This window comes from Osmerus mordax, chromosome 14 (genome assembly GCF_038355195.1).
Source record: "Osmerus mordax isolate fOsmMor3 chromosome 14, fOsmMor3.pri, whole genome shotgun sequence".
Lineage (NCBI taxonomy): Eukaryota > Metazoa > Chordata > Actinopteri > Osmeriformes > Osmeridae > Osmerus > Osmerus mordax.
In genome coordinates this window covers 12,380,016-12,403,228 of record NC_090063.1, presented here as the reverse complement: position 1 = coordinate 12,403,228, position 23,213 = coordinate 12,380,016, and the positions used below count along the sequence as shown (strand labels likewise).

Here is a 23,213-nt window from a genome sequence, read left to right as displayed (position 1 = left end):
AGAGAGAACGAGAGAGAGAGCGAGAGCGAGAGAGAGAGAGAGAGAGAGAAAGAGGGGATAAAAAGAAAAGAGGGAGAGAGTGCGAGAGGTTGTCTATACCCAACACATGTCTTGTTGTTGTTGTTGTTGTTGTTGTTGTTGTCGCTGCCTCCTCTCACATGAACAACGAAGCCCTCCTCACCACATTTCCTGCCCTGCTCAGAGGAGAAGAGGAACTGGAGGAACGCTCCGCCGTCTTTCCCTCCCTCCCCCCGGTTGCCATAGCAACCCCCGATCATCTTTCCTGCAGCCTCACCAGCTACTGACTCAAGTCAGCTGGGAGTGGGGAGGAGTGGGGGGTGGTATAGTTGTATTTTGAATGTGTGTGTGTGTTTGACCCTATGTGTGAAAGCAGGGTCACAGTGGGCCTCTATCCCACATGATCCCAAGAGGAATCTGACACACACCTGTGATAACAACACTCTCAGCCCAACGAGAGCGAAATAGAATCTCAAATGTTATTTGTCTCTCTGAGGCAGACTCAGAGTAGACAGACACACACACAGACACACACAAATAAATCAACCCTGGGAGAACAATCCCCCTTTCCACCATTCTCTGCTTTTTATCACCTGCGTTTTCATCAATACACACACATCTCCAAGCACCATCACACACATCTCCAAGCACCATCACACACATCTCCAAGCACCATCACACACATCTCCAAGCACCATCACACACACACGGAGATCAGGGCCTATGGTCTCGAGGACAGAAAGAAACTCCTGCAGCAGGTCTACAAATCTGTGGTGTACACAACACTGTGTGTGTGTGTGTGTGTGTGTGTGTTTGTTGGTCCACCCTGCCCCTGTCCTCCTGTGAATATTTACAGCTTGTTTACGACCCCCTCTGCTGGGGCGGGTGCACTGCAGTATGAGAGGAGAAGAAGGAGGGACGCAGAAGAAGAAAGTGGAGATGAAGAAAGTGAAGTAGAGGTCAATGGAGTGGCTATGTGACAGTCCTACTAGACTGCAAATGGAGCGAGGGGCATGATGGGAAAAAAGAGAGATAGACAGTGTGACAGGACAGCGAGAAAAAAGGAGGGGACGAAAAGAGGGTGATAGAGACAACCCTGGGCTGAACCTATGGCATATCACATACTGTAATCAGTATCACCAGAAACAAACTGCTGGTCCAGGTCAGTGTTTGGATACAGAGATTAGACACACACACACACACTCAAAACAGGAAAGCTTCCCATCCCCACCTGGGGCTACTTCCTGTTTCAGAGGGATTGTGGGAGACGGAGAGGCAGATTTACAGTTTGTTATTCTTTTCTAGCCATGACCGAGTACAGCTCGTACACACACACACACACACCCTTTCACACGTTCACGGTCAGAAAGAACCTCTCATCAGGATGGAGGGATGGGAAACCTCCGAGTTGCAGAGAGAAGAGTAAAAAAACTAGAGCTAGTCAGCTGAACCACAAACACACACACACACGCACACACACACACACACACACACACACACACACACACACACACACACAAGCACACAGATACACACACTTAAGAGCTGTCTCTTCCATATTTAATAACAGCTTAGCTTTACTGCATGCATTAGATGGGCGTTCTGTTCTGTAACAATGTCCAGTAAGTGTGTGTGTGTGTGTGTGTGAGCGAGTGTACCTGTATCCTCAGGTGAGTTGCTCTCCTGAGACAGTGTGGTCCAGCTAGACTCCTCATCGCTGGGGTTGAGGTTCTGGATGCGGTTGAGAGCACAGTCCGTCTTGGCTCCCGTCCGCCTGTCCTTCTTTGTTTCCGGAGAGGAGGAGGACGAGGAGGAAGTGGAGGCCACCGAGAGGAGGGGTGTGTCCTCCGGGCTGGGCTGTCTGGGGGGGGATGGAGGTGGAGGCAGCAGGGGAGAGTCCCTGCCTGATTGGAGGAGCTTGATGCTGGGGAGGAGGTCCGAGATGAGCCCCTGATCTGGAGCTTCTCTCTTGTTCTCGAGGAGACTGTTGTCCTTCATCAGCAGGGGGCTCTTCTCATCCTGCCCCTCTTCCTCATCCTCCACCGTCATCTTCCCCAGGGCTTCCTTCTCAGACAGGATGCTGATGTCATCGCTGTCATCCGTCTCCGCCACGTTCGTGTCGTGGTCCAAACTGACGTTTGCGTTGCTTTTCAGGTTGAGGACCTCCAACGTTTTTGCGTCGAGGTCGAGGCCGGGGCCGGGTGTGGGGACGACGTCATCCCGGTCGTTGTTGGTCAGGGTCTGCCTGCGGTGATCTGCGTTGGTGTTGCGGTCGTCTGTGGACGAGTTGGAGTCTGAGTCCGAGTCGGTGGTGTTCCTGTTGTGGTCCTGACGCTCGGCCGCCTTGCGCTGCTGGTTGACGCCGTTCTTTGCCAGCTTGGGGTTGTTCGGAGTGGATGACACTGGCGGCGACGATGACAACGAGGATGGGGGCATTCCTTCGACAAGCCCCATGGCGCTTTGGATACTGGTCAGGGCGTACTTCTTACGACACTTGGGGGGCGTGTCCGAGCCCTGCTTGATAACATCACCACTCAGCAGCTGGTTGTGGGAGGAGCGAAGGCTGAGGGAGTTGGGCGGGGCAACTGGAGGGCTATTCCTATTGGCCACATCTACTGACATCATCCCGGCAAAGGAGTCCACTAGGATTGGCAAAAAAGAGAGCTAGTACATAATATGTATGTATGTATGTATGTATGTGTGTGTGTGTGTGTGTGTGTGTGTGTGTGTGTGTGTGTGTGTGTGTGTGTGTGTGTGTGTGTGCCTGTGTAGGCATTTAACCTGATATGAGAGCAGTCGTCGACTGGTGTAAGTTGCAGTGTAGGGATCAGCAATTGGTGCTCCACATCTGAAAATAAACCACACACACACACACACACATACACACGTCACACAAATTAGGATTAAAAGAATCTGAAGAATTCCAAGTGCTTTCAGGAAACGCTAGATAAATTAGCCACCCATGTGGAACACAGCTGCAGTTTGTGCTTGTGAGAAAGTGTGTGTGTGTGTGTGTGTTAAGTGTTTGCTTGTGTGTAATGAAACAGATGAAGATGACTAAACAGATATAACTAAGGAAATCTTTATTACCAGCTAGGGTTTGTGGGTAAACCCATGGTGGTGCACATCCATTTTGGGTGTCTCCCCTAACTGACCAATCAGAAGGTAGGCCGCTCTCTGAGCCAATGAGATGGCTTCACACAGGAAATTGCTTCTTCCTGTAGGAAACAACACACACTGGGTGAGCAAACTTGTGTGTGCAAGAGAGAGAGAGAGAGAGAGAGAGAGAGAGAGAGAGAGAGAGAGAGAGAGAGAGAGAGAGAGAGAGAGAGAGAGAGAGAGGTTGTGGGATGAAATAGAGAGGAAGGGAGAGAGAAACCGACTGCAGGAGACTATATAAAATTAATAATTCACACCTTCTTATCAAAGATTAAAAAGTGTGTATGGTCCCACTACCACTTTAGCACATAACCGCCAGAACACATCAGTTAAGAGCGTAAAAACTTATAAACTTCTAATAAACTCCTGAACTACCTCACCTCCATCATTCTCTCTAAATGTGAATACACTAGCACACACACAAAGACAAAACATATGTGATAATGTTTGCATTTTTAGCTACCAGATTAGAGCAGGAATATTAAGCTGTAACATTAAATAGCAAGAAACAGGGGGTCCATAATCTGGCAACTTGTGTATTTCAGAAAAGCGTTTTGGATCTTGAGATCAGGTCAGTGTTTGGTTTCCTGGTGGCTAAAGTGAACATGGAGGAAAATAAGCTGACCCTGGGTCAGCAGTTAAGATGAGCCCAGGGGCCAAAGCAGAGGGTGGGATACAAAATACAAGACCCTATGAGCATTTTATAGTTAAGTTTTAGAATAACACCATTCCTTTATGGAAGAGTTGGCCCCTGCCCAGTCAAGAGCCCAGTTAAATCTTTTCCCCCTCTTTCCCCTTTTTTCTCTGTGTTTGGGGGGGAGGCAGAGAGACAGATGTCCAGTTATCGCTCCCTGGTTCTCACTGGTTTTTAATGAAGATGCAGATTGGACAGTGGGAGGGGAATACACACACACACATACAGCTCATGTGGAGAACTCAGCCAAGGACAGGCCAGGAAAACGATGCATGAAAGCGCATCATAAAACAACATCATAAAAATCATTTTCAGCATTCTGGGAAGTGACAAGGGAACTCAACTCTCGGGCTCTTGCTGCGACAGGTCCACATACCAGCACAGGAGTGCATGTTTGTGTGTGTTATTTTCTGTGTAGCGTAAAAGATAAACACTCAACTGCCACCCAACTACAAGCAATTTAGCCATCTTCCCACATTTATATCTCCACCCATCCTTGACAAAAAACTTTGCTACAGTATCAAATCAGAAGGATCTCTGGAGAACTTTATGTGAAAGTAGTGCAAAATACCATCTTGACTTCAAAGTACATACAAACAAACCATCTAGAGCCATAGGCTGGTTACAACTGCATGTCTTTATTTTCTTCAAATTCATTCTATTCTGTTCTTCTTGAGATGATCTTTGATGTAACCCCATTTGATGCCAAACATGTTATATGTCAGATAGGGAATTTCTCAGTGGAAGGTATATTACATTTTTGAGAATCTCAAATCCACAGGGCCTCTCCATCTCACTCTCTGGCAAAAAGATTTGAAAACTGGGTTATACTGGGGAGCTAGGCTGGGACTGGGAGACTGTGCTGGAGCAGAGAATGGTTAGCAAGGATGGGCTGGGCTGAACTGGGCTGGGTCCCACCAGCCACTGAAGCCCCTCACAACTCTTAACTGTGGCCAGAGGGGTTAACCAGAGATTAGAAGGCCCACACTGGGAGGGAAAACCACACACACACCCACAGTGTCTCCACACACGGGGAACAAAAACATGTTTTGCACAGATACACATCTACTCTCACACATCTCACATACACTTGCCGACACCAAATGATACACACACAGGTAATAGGAAGCCAAATGTTGTACTACTAGGCAGTGATCTTTGACTTTTGACATGATGGCCTACTTCAGTTTGTGTGTTGTGTGTGTCACAGGCCAAAGCATAGCAGGGGACTAGCTCAGGCTAGAATGACGGGAACAGCTGCAAATCCACCCCATCCATCTAGCCTCTTTCCTCTGACACACACACACACACACACCCACACACACACACACACTAGACAGAACCCCCCTTCCACACAGTCACACACACACACACACACTAGACAGAACCTCCTTTCCACACACACACACACACACACGCTTTTTTCTCTTCTTTAATCCATCCGCCAAGTGGATGACATGAAACTCCTCCCCTCCCTTTTCCCTCTCCTTTATATTTGGTATTTTTTCTCTTTCCTCTTTTCCTCTCCTCTAAATCTCCCTTGACTTGGACACAAAATAGTATGTGAAACCTCAAAAACACCAGTCTCTTTCCCTACAGCCCGAATTTGCACTCCTCTCTGTCTGAAACCTATCTTTCACAAGTAGGAAAAACAACAAAAAACAGGTCAAACACAAAATCACCAGATCCCAGAAAAAAAAATAGATGGTGTTTCTGTCAAGACAAAATGCTAATGGAGGAGAGAGGAGAGAAAGAGAGTGTGTTTTTCTAACTTCAGGATTACAGAGAGTAAATAAGCATTAGAAGACAATACCATGAGATATTCTTAGATCTTTCTAAATTTATTTTCATTGGCCAGTCTAAGCAGAAAGGTCTTTTAGTGCTGGTCCTTTGATAAGCCAGCTGGTCTGGCAGTGTCATAGCCTTTAGCTAACCGCAGAGATGAGAACAGGAAGATAAAACTTCATTCTAGGCTCTACAGGCCAGTCCAACCCCACAGTTCACAACAGAAAAGGGGTACAGATGTGACAAAAGGGATCCACAATGGCTCCGCATTAACAATTGAAGTACAACTGAGTAGATGCCCACTATGTATGTGTGTGTGTATGTGTGTGTTGTTGTGTTTCCCAGTACTGTCAATTGGAGGAAATAACACTGACTAAAAGGGAAAGAAAAACACTTAGACCAAGGCGTCAAAACATTCAGACTTATTATACACTCGCACACATAAGCATGAACACACACACACACACACTTGCAGGGTAGAGCATGTGAGCTATGTGGGATTCCCACAGTTACGTGGACGTGGGGTGCCCTTGCCGTGGTATGCAGTCAGCGTGTGAAGGGCAGATGAAACAAGATCCCCACTATAATTCAACGCGTTTATTCGTGGTTTAAAGGGCCCAATGAGCTTGCAGGGTGTGTTTTTGTGTGAGTGCAAAAAACGGAGGGAGAGAGAGAGAGAGAGAGAGAGAGAGAGAGAGAGAGAGAGAGAGAGAGAGAGAGAGAGAGAGTGTCAAAGCTATCATTTTCCTCTGACTGTCGGTTTACGCTGGGATAGAGAGAGAGAAGGAGACAGAGAGAGAGACAGAGAGTGACCACAAAAGAAAGAAGAGTGAGAAGACAACAATGGAGGAGAGAGGAAATGTTCAGGGTGTGCCAAACAATCTGAGGAATGTCTCGTCTTGGGGATGGTGTGTGTGTGGAGTGGTGGTGGGGGGTTGGAAAGCTCTAATTGGTCACCAAAAGAGAACATCCGCGCGCACACATGCACACGTGTTAATGGTTAGCAGTTGCCGTACCCATACAGCCATGCTAGTTAAATAATCTAGCGTTCTAGCCACGCATGCAGAACGGCCAGGCTCTCTGAAGACAAAGCACAAAAAAAATAAAATTACAAACAAAAGTGAGAAAGACAATAGTGTTCATCTTTGGTATAATGGGTGGCTTACTGGTGTGTGTATGTACGTGCGTGTGTGTGTATTATCATCGTACCTGGGTATCAATAGGCCCTGATGCTTCTATTGGTCAGGACAGATGGACACCCATCCAACAGACAAACAGATGGACAGACACCGTGTCAACTGGAAAGACCGAGAGGAAAGAGGAGACCCAGAGGCTTGTGAAGTGTGACTATTAAAACACACACACACTGACACACACACAGTTAGAGGAGGAGAGTGGGAGATAAGGGCAGAGAGGAGGAGAAGAGTGAGATGCAGAGCAGGAGTGAAAAGGAGCCTCACATATTTCATATACAGCCTCAGAAACCAGACACCTCTCAAACACACACACACACACACATGCGGCAACACACATAAACACCCACACACACACGTGACAACACACACAAACACATACGCACGAGACAACACTAAAAAACATACGCATGCAAAGTTATAAGCTGTGTGGAGCTGGCTTTAACTGCAGATGTTATGAAGAAATTGTGTGTGTGGTCACACACACACATCTCACTTGTAAGCACACTGACTGAGGCCCTATGAAATGGAAATAACTATATAACTCAAAGTGTATTAGAGCCAAGAAAAGATTTCATGGATTTGGAGACTTGGGAAAAAGTTCAGGGCTACCCTTCCCCCTCTCCTCTCCAGCTCAATCCACCTCTCTCCCTCTTCCGGTCTGTTCCCCCCTCCTTCTTCATGTTAGGTAGAGGAAGATAGCTACTCTGACGAAATTCTTCACTACCAACACACTGCTAATTTATGAGGATTCTTGCAGTGCATATTTTGTCCTTCACCCTGAGAGTTTGAATAATCCAGGGAGCACAATGTCTATCTCTCCCACGCACATATGCGCACAAACACACACACACACACAAACACACACACACACACAAACACACACACAGAGGGGAGAGAGACAAACAGTGGGAGTTTAGCCAGTGGCGTCTCTGTAATGAGTCCACAGCTATTTCCTGGACGCGTCACCAACAACAACAATACAAAAAGAGAGCAGAACCCCATTGGAACACACACATCTACACAACCCCCCCCCACACACACACAAAGGTGCAGTGAGGAGCAGGATATCCTATATTTAGCCACTGCTACTATCTAACAGGACATCCGAGATGACAGGGTCTAGACGCCTCAGACTATACAGCCCTTCCTACCGTTAAGTATATGTGTGTCTGTGTGTGTGTGTGTGTGTGTGTCTGTGTGTGTGTGTGTGTGTGTGTCTGTGTGTGTGTGTGTGTGTGTGTCTGTGTGTGTGTGTACACTCCCTCTGTGTCAGGGTGCATTAAACAGCCGGTAGCAACATGTCCCTTGATGATGTCACAGGGTCCTGCGTCATTTTTCCACTCCTTTAATTGGTTTGAGCTGGCTATCAGGAGAACGAATATAATGTAATCTATAGAAAAACTCAAAACTCAACAAAGAGAGCAAGAGAGAGAGAGAATGAGAGAGAGAGAAACATAGGAAAGGAAAAAAGAAAGGAAGACAAAGATGAAAAAGAGAAATGTGAGACAAGGTAAATCAAAAAAGAGGTCGGAGAGAAGGGAGACAATGAAAAGAGAGGGGAACACAGCAAGTGAGAGAAAGCTAGAGATTGAACAAGGAGAGAGAGCGAGAGAGAGAGAGAGAGAGAGAGAGAGAGAGAGAGAGAGAGAGAGAGAGTAAGAGCAAGAGCAAGAGTGATTCTTCAGAACAGGAATGTCATGTCTCTGCCAATCTAACTAATGGGACCAGCATACTCATCTCCAACTCTAGCTCTCTCTTCTACACTCTCACTAACTAACTCTCTCAGCAGAACCTTGCCGTTTCATAACAGCAATGCAGGGTATTCTTGTCTGACAGAACATTGGTTTTGGACCAGGCCCGTACGACTTGGCCTTCACAGATGGGCCGCAATGCAAATCGACACAGTGACGTCCAAGGAGCGCACCGGTCTGTCACTGTTTGGAGCAAACATGGCCAGGGCTGTCAATCACCTCAACTGTCAATGTGAAGCCAATGGCAACTGGCATCAATGGTTGGACTTAGACTGCAGACCTATTCATGTTATATTGTATTCTACTGAATTTAACTGTGTTCTATCCTATTCTGTTCAAACAGAGAATATAAAAGAGGACATGAAGACTTGTTGTTTAGAACCAGATCACTGAAGGTCAGGACAAGGACTGAGAGAGATGCCGTAATTAAAACAGTGTACCAAACTTCAGTCTCCACGGCTCAGCAGCCACATCTGGTATTCACCACAGGAAGCGACATCATCTTCGCAGGGCACTGGACATGTCACTACGAATCCAACCGCACTGGTCACGCTTTGCATCCCCCTTCCCGCAATTCCCAAATCCAGCTCTCTCAGGACCTGTTCTGTCTTGACCAATCACCAGATTGGAATGTGTTCTCCTGTCCAATCAGAGTGTGATTCAGAGTTTAGTTTTGGTTTTACCAGGAAGCAGTAAGAAATTTATGACATACTAGGGACTACATTGCAGAGCAACATGTCCACCTTACTGATGAAGACTCAAGGCTGATCACACATTGGGCTTTGTTCTTTTTCAATTTCACGGAGTGTGTGCACCTGATGAAGGTCAAACTGAACCAAACAGAGACAATAAAAGCCCTTATGCAGCTGAACTCAAAGCGGAAAGGTTGAAGATAAGTGCAGTGATGTGAAAAAGCTGTGAACTTTGCACAAAAGGTGATACATCAACAAACACATCAACATGCGTGAGTGCATGAGAGAGAGAGAGAGAAAGAGAGAGAGAGACAGAGATAATTTTTTGAAGTCTTTCAATGTGGATTTGCATGTGATGAATATTCTGCATACAGAGAAGCCAATTACAAGCCAGAACTGACAACTACATGAATGTCAGTACCATGCCTCTTTCTCTCTCTCTCTCTCTCTCTCTCTCTCTCTCTCTCTCGCTCTCTCGCTCTCTCGCTCTCTCGCTCTCTCGCTCTCTCGCTCTCTCTCTCTCTCTCTCTCTCTCTCTCTCTCTCTCTCTCTCTCTCTCTCACACACACACACACACACACACACACACAACTGACAGAGACAGAATAGTGTGAGTGTGCTGGAGAGAGCTAAAAAGAAAGCGAGTGAGAGAGAAACAAAAAAAAAGAATGAAAGATGGGGACAAACATTCACTTTCACACCCTGCAGGGAGAACAGGGCCTCTGTGCTCCTTCACTGTCCAAACACACCTCACGGCTGCCTGCTCCCTGCAACAACAACAACCACACACACACACACACACATGCACACACAGGACAATAACCCTATTGTGGGGCTCCAATAAAGGGAAGATAGAGAGATGGAATACAGAATGAGAAAAGATTGACAGAGTGGACTTGATCTCACACGATCAGTTAGGAGTGGTCGGCTTGCACACAAGCCCAGGCCAATATGAATCAACAGGACTGCAGTGAAACAGTGAAACAGTGAAACAGTGAAACAGCGAAACAGCGAAACAGCGAAACAGCGAAACAGCGAAACAGCGAAACAGCGAAACAGTGAAACAGCGAAAGTCTTCTGTCCACGTCAGTCATCCAACGTTCACAAAGTCAGCCTAAATCACACTACGCACGCACACAGTCACACATTTGTTTTGTCAAGGGCGGGACAGCGGTATTGTTTCACAGGGGAAGCAGGGTAGTGATAACAGCTCTCTCTCCACCTTATCTGATGGCTCACACACAGACACACACACACACACTCAAGCTTGATCTCTCAGGCTTTTTTCTTACTCATCAGCTGTCATAATTGAACCTGACCAACACACATGACCATACAGGTATTGCAAAGCACGATGCATGCAGACACACACACACACACACACACACACATACATGTGATACCATACACATTGAAGACCAGAGGAAACCTACACTTCCTGTCTGGGGGGTATTTTGAGGGTATCTGGGTTATGAAGGATATTTTGGGGGCCTGACGATACTAGGGAGTCACAAGGTGACAGCTTACATTACCACACTGCTATATTTGTCCTGACACGCTGCCTGTGTGTGTGTCTGTGTGTGTATGTGTGTGTGTGTTTGTCTATATCTAAAATACAAGGAGAGGCAGCAGAACTTCCACACCAGCCAAAAACTGAGCAATGAATTTGAGCTTTGAAACACTGAGTAGACCAATAAAGGCACACACACACCCACACACACACACACACCCACACACACACACAGGGTATGCGGCATTCGGTCCAAAACTTGGCCCATGAACATCCTAATCACTTTTTCCACAGTCAGCAAGTCTTGGTGTCGGACAGCAGCGAGAGAGAGAAAGCAGAGAAAGAGAGATGGGGACGAATATAAACCAACTTCACAACACAAGAACCTTCCACAAAAATGACTGCAACCTTTTCAAATGTGTTGATGAGTATGATGGTCTACGGTCTTTTACTACATGTATTAATAATAAATAATAATACATTCATAATTTAATACTCTCACATGCACTATGTATATGCCACTTTGGAGACATTTTTTATATGTCTGCTAAATGAATAAATTGTTAAACTGAAAAATGTAATAATTGTATGCAATCATCAAACCAGGATTTCAACCAAACCTCTCAGGTCTAACACTGTTTTTTGTACAACTGGCTTAAACTATACCTCTCATTTAATTAAAAAAAATAATTACATCTTTATTCCCTTCCCTTTGAAATATTTGTAATAAACTCCCAGATTACAATCTGAACCCCAAAACAGGAAAGTTGTTCAGGAGAATAATTGTCTTGATTTTCAAGAAGCCAAACTCAGGAAAGATAAACAGTCAATTAAGTGGCTCCATGTTTGTGTAAAACAAACAAACCCATTATCCCATGTCGGCCTAGTTAAACCACCCCGTAAGCCTGGAAACGATTACAGCACAGCCAGAACCGAGAAGATACAGTTCATCCCCAGTCCCCACCCCCCACGGCCCCAGGCTTGCAATGGACAGCCTAGCACACGGCACAGAAGTCAGGCTACTCAATGCATGATAACAGTCCCTGGGTGCCACCGTCTCACAATGGAACTCATTAATAACGAAGCTCTTAGGACAAGAAGAGCTCAAACAATGCTGACTGCAAGAAGCCTAGTTGAACCCATATGACGCAGCAGACTTGTACTTTTTGACAGATAGTCCACAGTGCAGAAGGGTGTGCGGGCAGGGTGGACAACTGGACAGGGAGAGCTATGTCCGCAAGGGACCAACACCTCCCCCTGCGACACGTTGACTCGCCCCAAAGAGCTAACAAAATTATCTCACCTATGTGACCGTTGACTAGACACTGCGGATGTGGTTCTGTTAGGCTAAACATTGACATATAATCGGAGCATCATGCTGAATCAGGACGGAGCCCATAGCCTCGCCTGCTTTTCTTAGCATACAAGACAACCGACAACCATTTGTCTTTAAAGCATAATAATATTTAACAAACTTTCTATGAGAAACAAGCTGACGTTATTTTCAATGTGATGGCCTATATCATTTGTCAGTGACAAAAATATTGATAACCGATCACTAAAGTCAAACCCCAGCCTACCACCCGCAGCAGCGGTCAATGTTTGGCAACAGTGTTGCAAGAGGCCGACTCATGTTTGTTTGGCTGTCTTTTTTGTTGAGCTACTAAATCTATATTGACAAGAAACACGCATCATGAAATCGAAACAATTAGAGAAAGCAAAGTCACTGCTTTGTCCCGACAGTGGTACTGGAAAAAGCCCATCTGTCGCCGCAGACTCCTCTCCTCTTCTCCCCCACCTTCGTCCGACTTTGCAACAGAGCAAGCCCCCAATATACAGTAGACTACGAGGCTACCTCGCCCGAATGAGAAGTTGGAAACCTTGCTAAGCCATTCTTTTGGGCTATAGTAATTATTTCGCGTCTGCAAGACAATAGACAGTAGCGCCCGTATTCGAGCGAAATGATTGGCATCACTCACCTCCCCATGTAAGCTATACTCGCGTCTTAGCTGCGCTTCTTTTTCCTTCTTCTCGCTGCTCTCTTCTCCTCCCTTCCAGATGCCGCTGCTTTCCAGGAGGAAGGGGCTGCGCAGGTCCGGAAACGAATGGTCCTATCACATAGTTTAGCCTGTTGTATATAATCTACTTTTCTATTGATTACAGTACAGTTAAACTATTGTAAAAGTATGTATCATGAATGAAGCCATTTTCGGGAATAGGCATACTTAGGTAAACCTAATGGGGGGAAACGTTTTATTCCTTTTCATCGACTAGTGTGTCATCCCAAAAAGCATTAATGTGACAAAGCACACCTGCTGAACTGTTTTACAACTGACAGAAGTGTTGGGCTCTGATTTAGACTAAAAACACTTGAGGGGTAGTTTGGATTTGATGAAATGTCCATGTTGACAGACAAACAAAACATAATAAAAGTATCACAAAGTAATAAGGAAAAGTTACAGGGTCCAAAACAGCATGAATAAAAAATAGGCAACCGTAGGATATTCTAGACGCACTTTATGGAAGAGAAACTTGCACACTTCATGGACTGACTCGTTTGCTAGTGAGAAGAATTCGGGTGCTACGTACTTATAGGCTACAGCAAAATAGGCCTGGATTGTCAGCATGGCTATTAGCCTATTATTAATTAATTAAATACAATATTATGTCATTTGTCGTTTCCATTTATTGGGTTTGTCATGTTCCATGAGTCACAATGGTAATCCTCTAACGCTTATGACATCATAACGGAGTCAGTGAGGAAGAGCATTCCACAAAGCTCCACATTCAAAAACACTGCATATCATTGCAACATTACTTTAAGAAATATACTTTAAGTAGCTGGTTCATAAACTCACTAGACAGTAATTTTCCCTCGATGGCGTGCAAATCAATGCACTCTCCCACCTCTGGGAGACATATGAGTGAGTATGACAATATAAACTGCCTTAAAAACTTTACTTTAAAACATATAGCAACAACAGTTAAGCATAACTGAATTATAAATGTGGGATATGCACTTACAACATGATACAAGTGGGCATGTCACTCAAATATTTCAGTTTAGGCAAGTCAAAACTGTGTATTCATCATAACTGTGATATAATTAAATACCAATTGTATTTGTAAGTAAGTTGGATGGATTGTCTGCTGTGGCTCCCCCTAGACACTCATGCCAGCCGCCGTCTGGCTGATGAACCAGATGCAAGTGTGGGACCCAGCCACCTGTTTCTAGAGGAGGAGAGGGAAGCCAGGAAAAAGAGGAGGAGCAAGAGAAAGGGCCAGAGCCATACAGAGAGCAGCAGAGGTGAGGAAAGGAAGGGGAAGAAGAGTCGCAAATTGGAAGAGGAGGAAGAGAAAGAGGAATCGGGGGAGTCTTTGACGGCATCCTCGTCGTCCTCCTCCCTCTCTCTGTCCCAGGGCAAGACAAAGAGACTCAGGGCAGATTCCAGGAGCTCCAAGATGTCCTCTAATAACAGCGCTGCCAGAACACCAATGACCTCGCATCCCACACATAGAAGAGGTTGGACAGACAGACGGACAGAGAGTCAGACAGATATAAAAAGAGATAGATGGATACAAATATAGAGTATATACGAATGTGTGTATGGGTGTGGGTGTGTTTACACATTAGAATCATTTGAGGAGAAGTATGTGGAACAGAATTGTCTTGGCCAAGGGGGCTACGGGTCAGTCTACGCTGGATTCCGTAGAGATGACAACTTGCCTGTGAGATACACACTCTCTCACACACACAGAGCATTGCATCATTTTTATAATTCAACACATTTTTTGAACCCTCCACCCCCACCACCATCTCTTTCAACAGGTGGCAGTCAAGCATGTGCCCATTGCTAAAGTGTTGCGCACACCTGTGGTGAGTGGACCAATTCCCCTTTTACCCCTACTAACCTACTTACAAATCATAGATTCCATTTCACGGTTCTCATTCTGGTCTCAATGTTATTCAAAACCATGGTCAACAGATAAAATCTCTATTGCACTATTAACTCTAACTGGTTGTTGTGTTCTCTGTATTTTAGACTCTGGATGGGAAGCTCTGCCAGTTCCCCTTGGAGGTGGTACTATTGTTGATTGTTGGACAGGGTGGGGATGTCATAGGTGAGCAGGTCAGGCGTGAGGCCAGCATTGGAGGAGGAGGGGGGAGTCAGGCAGCAGTTGCGCTCCTGGACTGGTATGAGCTGGACCAGGAGCTGATCATGGTTCTGGAGAGGCCTGTACCCGCTGTAGACTTGTTTGACTACATCCAGGAGAGAGGAGGATTTCTCGCAGAGGATCAAGCCAAGGTGAGTGTGTGTGTGTTAGTGTGGGTGTGTGTTAGTGTGTGTACACAAACGTAAGTCTATCCCAGCCATTCACATCCAGAGAGCTTTTTGTGAAAGTAAATATTTACCACCATATATATGCCCTCCCTCTCCCAACTCTCCATCTCTCTCTCTCTCTCTCTTTCTGTAGGTCATTCTGAGGCAGTTGGTTGAAGCCTTGATAGTATTTCACTCGAGGGGTGTTGTCCACCGAGACATTAAACCAGAGAACATTCTGGTTGAGACCGGTTGTGCTTTTCCACAAATTAGAGTTATAGACTTCGGCTGTGGCTGCTTTTTGAAAGATGGATCCTACACAGAGTTCTTTGGTACGTTCCATACTCGTACTTTCTCTCAGCATCGCCCCAAATCCATATTAAAGAGCAAAGGCGCATCAAACATTTACCATGATGATGAACACAATGCCTTGAGCGGATATAAAAAATCCACAGATTTGCAATTGTACACATTCACACATGTACAGGTGGTATAGCTAAGGTTGTTTTGTGTGTATGTTATGTGTGTGTGTGTGTATGTGTCAGGTACCACTCAATATATCCCTCCAGAATGGTACCTCCATGGTTCCTACAAGGCTGTTCCATCCACCGTCTGGCAGCTGGGGGTCCTGATGTATGACATTGTGTCTGGGGTATTCCCCTTCAGCTCACACAGGGAGGTCATCAGTGATGAGCCCTACATCAAGAGCCATATGTCCAGGCGTAAGGCACACATACACGCAGACCAGACACACAAACAGACACACTCGCACAAATGAGACACACAGAGGAAAACAAATTATTTCTGTCTGTCTCTACCTGACCACAATCTCCTCCATTTCATTCATATTATTTGCTATCTCTCTTTCTCTCTCTCTCTTTCTCTCTCCAGAATGTAAGGACCTGCTGAGGAGGTGTTTGGCAAAGCGCCCCAAAGGCCGGCCCACTCTGGAGGGAATTCTGCTCCACCCATGGCTGCAGTAATCCAGCCCCTCTCCTTCACCTCTGGGAACACACCACTGGCTTGGTGTGCAACTCACTGACAGTCACACCCCACACCACTTGGGACAGAACATGCACTTTAGATTTTTAAACCTTCTGAACATTTACAGTATGAATTCCAGGGCTGTAATCATAATAATATATATGGGGGGGGGACATCATATTAAAATCTGGTCAAAATGTCCCCCACAATATATTGATATAAAAATATAAATTAAATATAAATGTGCTACGCTACGACAGGCAACCACAAACACTGTCCGAAATGATAATAGAAATGAACATTTATTCATTTTTAAAAAAGGTTTTCAGGGGGGGCCCTCAGACTCCCCAGCAGATTTTGTCCCCCCCAATGTTGACTCCATAGCTACAGTCTTGATGAACTCAATAAAATATTGCTTTCTATACTTTTTCTCGTCTGCTTTTCTGTACTTAAATATTGAAATCTTTCAAGTGAAAAATATATTTCAGTGCATCTTCTGTCATTTTCGCTCAAAAGATCTAGCCATGATTACAGTTTTTCACAATTGCTAAAACACATTTCTTGAAACAGTCCCCCATTTTCTCAAAACTGTAAACACAAAACCTCATCTTCAAGCACTATTTACAAAACCACTGAATCCTCTTGCAAAATTAAACTTTCACCTCACGCAAAACACATTGTTCAAAACATATATAGTTCTCAGGGAAAAGTACATTTTTACGTAGTCTCAAAACAAATTTCATATTTATCCGTCATTGTCTTTTGATTATCAAAAACATGTTCTATCATAGTAGCTCAAAATTGATCAGAAATTACTACTCTGCTTTGCTCTTTGCAATTGTTTTGTTCTTTCTCCTCCTTGTACCCCTATACAGTACTGTACCCTGCATCTCACTACTCACAACTCACTCTTGTTCTTTGTTGATATGAACCTGCAACCAGTCAAAATCTATTGAGCAGTCAGTACTGTTACTGTAACAAATGGAAAGCACAATGTTCAGGGCCATACAATTTGTTAATTGTACAGTATAAAGCCTACAATGCACTGTACTACAGTATGAAAGGGACAATAATCAAAGGAGTAAACACATGATCAATGTGCTTCTTCTTGTCTTTGGGCTGGGTTAGGCCAGAGCACTTTGTCGACATCACAAGCAATATTTTCCCACCTTCAACAACCTGCTCTCTGAACTGGCTTATATTGGTTGTGTCACATCATTTGAAACAAGTGAAATCAATTTTGAGTGGTTGTGTTTAGTCAATGACATGTTTTCTCTATTTGTATTTGATTGTTGCCATTTGTGTTTACCAGTATTGATGACGTGCATTAGAGTGCAGAATGTGTTTTAAAAATTAGAATGTGTTTCGAGTTTTGCTGAACAGTCTAAGTGAGATCTGCAAATTGTGTTTTACCATGTGAAATGGTTTAAGGTATTGACAACAGTCAAGACACAATTAGCTACATGAGTTAAGGCAACTGAGAACTTTGTTCAGCCGATGGGTTTTAGTGTTTTAGCAATTGAGAAAAACTGTAAACAGTTCAATGACTCAACCTGGTGGTGTGGAAGTAGAACTGCATCTCACAGTCACAACGACGCGACTATCAATGGAAGCAAATCAGTGACATAATGTTTTGAAATTTAAAAGACATTGAATACTTAATATTGAAATTTAAACACCACCGAATTTGTTTGTTTAGATTTTTGGTTTTTACGTTTTCTGGGATTTAAGGATTTATATTGTAAATACTTTTTTCTGGTTTACACTCCAGAACAGAAAGTGGCGCTAATGGCTGCAACTGTTTGCCAACATCCGAAAAAAAAGGAGTGTTTTGTTGACCAATCAGCGACATTTTGATTTGAACGGAGAGCGGGCTCGGGAAACACCCTCCCTGTTTGAATAGCGATCTTTTAAATAAATAACGTAAAATAAAGTACATATTGGTATAACAGTCACTTAGTTCATATTATTTAGACCTGAAAATGTATCGGACTGAGAGCCGAGTCAAAATAAGATAGCAATAACTTGGATAGCTAGCACTAGCTAGATCGAGCTAGCACTAGCTCATTTTAAAACTTACAGTACTGTACGTTTCGTGGGGCAAGAAGGCTACTGTGGTTCCTACTAGACGACTATTGATGTTCCTGTCGCTAGTTTTATTGTAGCTAAAGATGGATCGAGTAGGGAGACCTTTGTTCATGAAGACCTATGGAAAGCAAACGCGGAAAGTCGATGATTGGATCGTCCCTAACAACCGAAAAATGACTTTTGACAGCACTTCTTCCTCGACGTCCGACCTTTCCATATCTGAACCCACCCGTACTAAATCAACCGTAGTAGCGAAAAGGTAAACAGGAATGCCCTGTCTCTACCTTTGTCCAAATAGGTCTCGACTTATTCAATCACTGCCTCCTTCTTCACTTTAATATCTTTTTGTCTCTTAATTGTTGTCTTTGTATTTTGTCTAGGGGGAAGAAAACACGTGTTGCCTGCAGGCAAGGTGTCCGTCCAGCCAAAGCTAAAGCCATGATGCGACTGATGAATAATAGCAGCGACGAGGAGAACAGTGTCTTCCCCTCCCCAGCACCACCTATTCAGCAACAAAACAAGCGTGTCAGGTTAGCATGAAGCGTCACTCAGGGTATTATGGTTTACGTGATTTAACGCTAGATGACGCTTGCGGGCAGATTTGGCATCATGGGGCTCCAAATTATGGTAGTGACATTAGAACAAAATCAACCATTGCGAAAAGGTAAACACGAATACCCTATCTCTCCCTTAGTCAAAATATTGTCTTACCCAATAACTGTTTCGTTTTGCACTTCAATTGTTGCTTTCTCGTCGTCTTCGTCTTTTATCCAGAGGGAAGAAAACTAGTGTTGCCTACAGTCGAAGTGTCCGTCCAGCCAAATCTAAAGCGACGATGCACCTGACGGATGAGGACAGTGAGGATCAGAACAGTTTACCCCCCTTCCTTGCACCGCCCATTCATCAACAGCAAAACAAGGCCGCCAGGTTAGCATGAACCTTCTCCCAGTGTATATTTGGGGTTTACTTGATTTAGATGATGTATGCGGGCAGATTTGGCCTGTGTGTGATAGTAACATAAGCATGGTCATCAAGTACCTATAAATGCTGGTGGAATTACTCCAATATTTCAAAGAGGCTTCATGTCTAGATGTGTTTGTGCTGTCTTGCACTCAAATATGCGTGTGTGTGTGTGTCAAGGCGGGTTGCTGGGCGGAAAACAAAACAAACCATGAGCACCAGTGAGAGCGAGGGAGACTCTTTAGGCTTGAGGAAGGAGAGAGTCTCTCAGAAACGGCAAAGTGGCACTCTTGGCAGGGGGAAGAGACACTCAGAGTAAGCACCTGTCAATCAAAACCTGAGGCTACTGTCAGTCGATACTGCCAACAGTACTTCTGTGTCTTAGTTTGCCTGCTACTGGAGTCTTAACACTGATGTCCCCTCCCCTTTCTCACCCTCTCCTCAGTGCCCCTCCTGATGCTCCCCTCTGGCCATTTGTCACCCGCCGCAGAGGAGCAGCAGCACCCAAACCTCAGATCCCCAGAAGCACACGCATCGTAAGACACACATCCAACACTGAACCGCATATTTGTCACCGTAACTCATAATTTTTTTAACAATCTGTATGTATTTGACCTCTTTAGGCTCTTATGCCCCTTCAAAGCCTCAACTCATCTGATGACATTGTGCAGAGCGGTGGCAGTGGAGGCATGGCTGCATTTTCCCACCGGGCCACACGAGGGCAGCCCTGGGAGCTGACCAGTGCAGAGAGCCCTGTGACAGGGCCAAGGAACAATAGCGTGACAAACGACCACCTCAGAGAGATCTCCTCCCTCAACGACTCTGCTGACCCATGCCTCAAACCCTGCCCCCGGAAACCCCTGTTCTGCTCCACCCCCTCGCTTCATCCCCCGCCCAGGCCACGACACAAGTCACACTGCCCCTCCTCCCTTCCACCAGTTTCTGTCTCTGTCATTGAGATTGTAAATCTGAGCATCACTCAGGAGGAAATGGAAGTAGATCCTCCAGAGGACCCCCACTGTACTTCTCCCTTTGCCCCAGTCTTGGAGCCCAGCCCTGGGGTGAAGCATCTCTCGAACCTCAGAGAACCAGGAAGAACAAACTGTGAAGAGCCCCTTCAACTTAACATGACAAACACAAGGAGGAGTTGTAACACAGAAGAAAAGGGTCACTCCAAAGGCATAGAAATCCAAAATTGCACCATCGAGCCGCAGAGCCTAGAACTGTTCTCACTAGTTGCCGGGAACCAGACTGACCCACACAGGGCGTGGGAGGAAACTGAGGGCAGTGTTCATTTTGTGTCAGCGTCGGGGGGTTTGGAAGAGGAGCATAAAAATATGCGTGTGACCCAGCGCTGTGTGGTTCTGCTCGAGCGAGTGGACAAACCGACCAACGTCACTCAACCAGACGGAGCGACCACATACTCGTCCTGTGTAGACCACATGCGGTCAGTGAGCAGCGAGCCCCCCGCCGACCGTACAAGCTTAATCAAGCTTGTGTTCTCGCCCACCTGCGGCTTGTCTTCTGATCGTTCTGGTCTTAGCGTTGAAAGCGATGACCGTTTGCAGTCAGTGAGTAGCATTGAGGGTGTCAACGGTTCGCCTTTAAATGGCAGTAAGGCGATGGTGTGTTCACAGTTGGACAGCAATGATCTGAGTGAACTTTTTCAATCTGCGGGTAGTCTTGAGTTGAATAACCACACATCCAACAGTCTGAAGTCGGTTGACCATTCACGGTTGATCGACAGCGATCACTCTCTTGACCCGACCAGATCGACTGACGTGGAGGTAGGTTTGGATCGTCTGACTGCGATACTGAAGGAAAGGTGTCTAACCCGGCAGCTTTCAGTCAGCTTGGAGAATGTGGTTCAACCACAAACAGACACGGAGGACACACTGAACATGGACCAACCACTCAGAGTTACCAAATTCTCCCTTAACTCTCCCCACGACAGTCAGTCTACCGGGTCAGAAATGGAGTCTGTTGACCAGGCGGTAAAAAGAAAAAGAGCCGCTGTCCCTCCTAAGGACCAGGGTAAAGCGGTCAAAGCTCTGAACAATGTCCCGGACGTTCCTGACCACGTTCCCGACGGCGTCCCCAGGCCCAGGAACGCCTACCAGGCTCCCCAGGGGAAGAAGCGCCGCAGCATGTCCAGGGAGCGCCCGGGGACCACTCGGAAGGCGTGCGTGAGCGGCCTGAGCTTGAGTCGGTGGAGCAAGAGAGACGGGGCGTCGGGGGGCGCCCACGCTAACAACTACCACGACAGGAGGAGACGGAGAGCAGCGCCCCAGTCTGGCAGGCCTGGGGACTGCAGCATCACTGAGCTGCTGTCTGCACACAACATGGCACCGGCCAAAGGGGTGAGTACAACACACACACACACACACATCTCTTTCATTTTTCAACATTTCTCTTAAAATTGTGCACAATTCTCCTCCTCCTCCCCCCTTTTGGTCTCCCTCTCCCTCCAAGGCTGGGATGGACAGCTGGCTGCAGCCTCCCGGAGCAGTCCTGTCCACTCCAGTCCGCACCGGACGCCTGTCCTCCCTGCTGCTGGACCTCACCCCCGACACACACACCTGGAGCCGCCTCAAAGCTGCCCTCTCCATCCACAAGAAGACCAAGGGTACACACACACACACGCACACCTTGTAGAGTCGCCCTGGTGTGAGCCTGGTATGAAATGGTTCGTCAATGCTTATTCGTCTCTCCCCAGCATTCTTCAGCCCTCACCACAGCAACATCAAGGCGCTCGCACGGGAAGGGGCGGGGCTGGCGGACGTCAGTCAAAGCCTGTTCAGTACACCCTTCCGCACGCCCCTCCCCCGAAGCCTCACGTCTCAGCTTCAAATAAGCACTCCTCTGGTACACACACGCACAACATGGATACTGATCTTTCGATGTCTTACTTCTCAGCATACAACTACAGCGATCCTCTCAAACAGCATGTCTCGTCAAGCCCAGTGTGTGGATGTTAAATGTCTGTGACTCTTCTACCCCCGTGCAGAGTGTGTGTGTGGACGAACTGTCGGACGCCGAGAAGGTGTACGCGGAGTGCGGACAGCCAAAGGCACTGGCCTGGGAGGCGTGTCTGCCCCCTGGACGCATGAAGCTGTGTAAGAAGATCGGAGAGGGCACCTTCGGAGAGGTCTTCACCACCACCAACGGCACCGGTGACACTGTGGCGCTCAAGGTGTGTGTGCGTGTGACACATTGTTTGTGTGGGTGAGAGTCATTCAGTTAGCCAATGCGTGTTAAATGGAATCCCTCCCTCTCTCTAGATCATTCCATTGGAGGGCAGTGAGAAGGTGAACGGAGAGAAGCAGAAGAGCTTCGGAGAGATCCTCCATGAGATCATCATCTCCAAGTATGGGCGCCGTGTGTGGAAATCTATAAGTCCACCTGTGAAATGCTGCATATTGAATATCTAATGCTGGCTGTGTGTGTGTGTGTTTCAGGGAACTGAGCAGTCTTAAAGAGAAGCAGAAAAATCAGACTTGTGGCTTCATTGGACTCAATGAGTAAGTCCCATGCCCCAACTCGTATAGGTTATCCATACAGATATTATGCTTAGCGGAAAGTTAAGAGAGGCTGTGTCCTAAGTGTGTGTGTGTGTTCTCCCCAGTCTCCACTGCGTGCGAGGGCGCTACCCACCCACCATGCTGAAAGCCTGGGATGCCTTCGACCGCCTGAGGGGTTCAGAGAACGACAGACCGGGTGAGAGCAAAGACTGTCAGATCGTCTTCATCTGTTCGTCTCCCCTGTGGGGGATTGGTCTGTTCTAGCGAAGTGGGAGCTAAACACTCCTGTATGTCCCTCTCTCTCCCTCCCTCTCCCTCTTTGCAGATTTCTTTGAAGAGGACCAGCTGTTTCTTATCCTGGAGTTTGAGTTTGGGGGCAGCGATCTGGAAAACAGTGACGGACAGGTAAGCTACGTATCAGTGTCGACAGATTGGTTTGCTCCACCTTCACTTTGCTTTAAACATGTGTTGACTATTTCCGGTCCTCTTCTGTCCTGGGTTAACCCCTTCCTGTCCTGGGTTAATCCCTTACT

The 23,213-nt window shown here is 46.2% G+C and overlaps 2 protein-coding genes across 2 annotated transcripts in view; one reads left to right on the top strand and one right to left on the bottom strand.

Annotated features, from left to right (window-relative positions):
• apbb2b (amyloid beta (A4) precursor protein-binding, family B, member 2b) overlaps positions 1 to 12,850 on the bottom strand; it is a 25,298-nt gene extending 12,448 nt beyond the window's left edge. Inside the window, 5 exon segments of the mRNA XM_067250322.1 lie at positions 159 to 283; positions 1,677 to 2,660; positions 2,800 to 2,866; positions 3,109 to 3,236; positions 12,785 to 12,850. Coding sequence (XP_067106423.1) covers positions 159 to 283; positions 1,677 to 2,643 — 1,092 coding nt within the window. The 5' untranslated portion in view covers positions 2,644 to 2,660; positions 2,800 to 2,866; positions 3,109 to 3,236; positions 12,785 to 12,850.
• A 1,127-nt stretch (positions 12,851 to 13,977) lies between these two features.
• On the top strand, positions 13,978 to 16,110 carry LOC136956426 (serine/threonine-protein kinase pim-2-like). Its single transcript, XM_067250321.1, has 7 exons — positions 13,978 to 14,013; positions 14,394 to 14,534; positions 14,635 to 14,682; positions 14,849 to 15,112; positions 15,282 to 15,459; positions 15,673 to 15,849; positions 16,019 to 16,110. The coding sequence occupies exons 1-7, from the start codon at positions 13,978 to 13,980 to the stop codon at positions 16,108 to 16,110; spliced, it is 936 nt and encodes a 311-aa protein (XP_067106422.1).
• The last annotated feature ends 7,103 nt before the right edge of the window (positions 16,111 to 23,213 follow it).

Bases quoted from the DNA above. Each gene is read 5' to 3' on its own strand.
- LOC136956426 (XM_067250321.1), top strand. From the start codon at position 13,978: ATGCCAGCCGCCGTCTGGCTGATGAACCAGATGCAA. The intron at 14,014-14,393 runs GTGTGGGACCCA...ATACAAATATAG, and splicing joins GGCTGATGAACCAGATGCAA to AGTATATACGAATGTGTGTA. The intron at 15,460-15,672 runs GTACGTTCCATA...TGTATGTGTCAG, and splicing joins ATCCTACACAGAGTTCTTTG to GTACCACTCAATATATCCCT.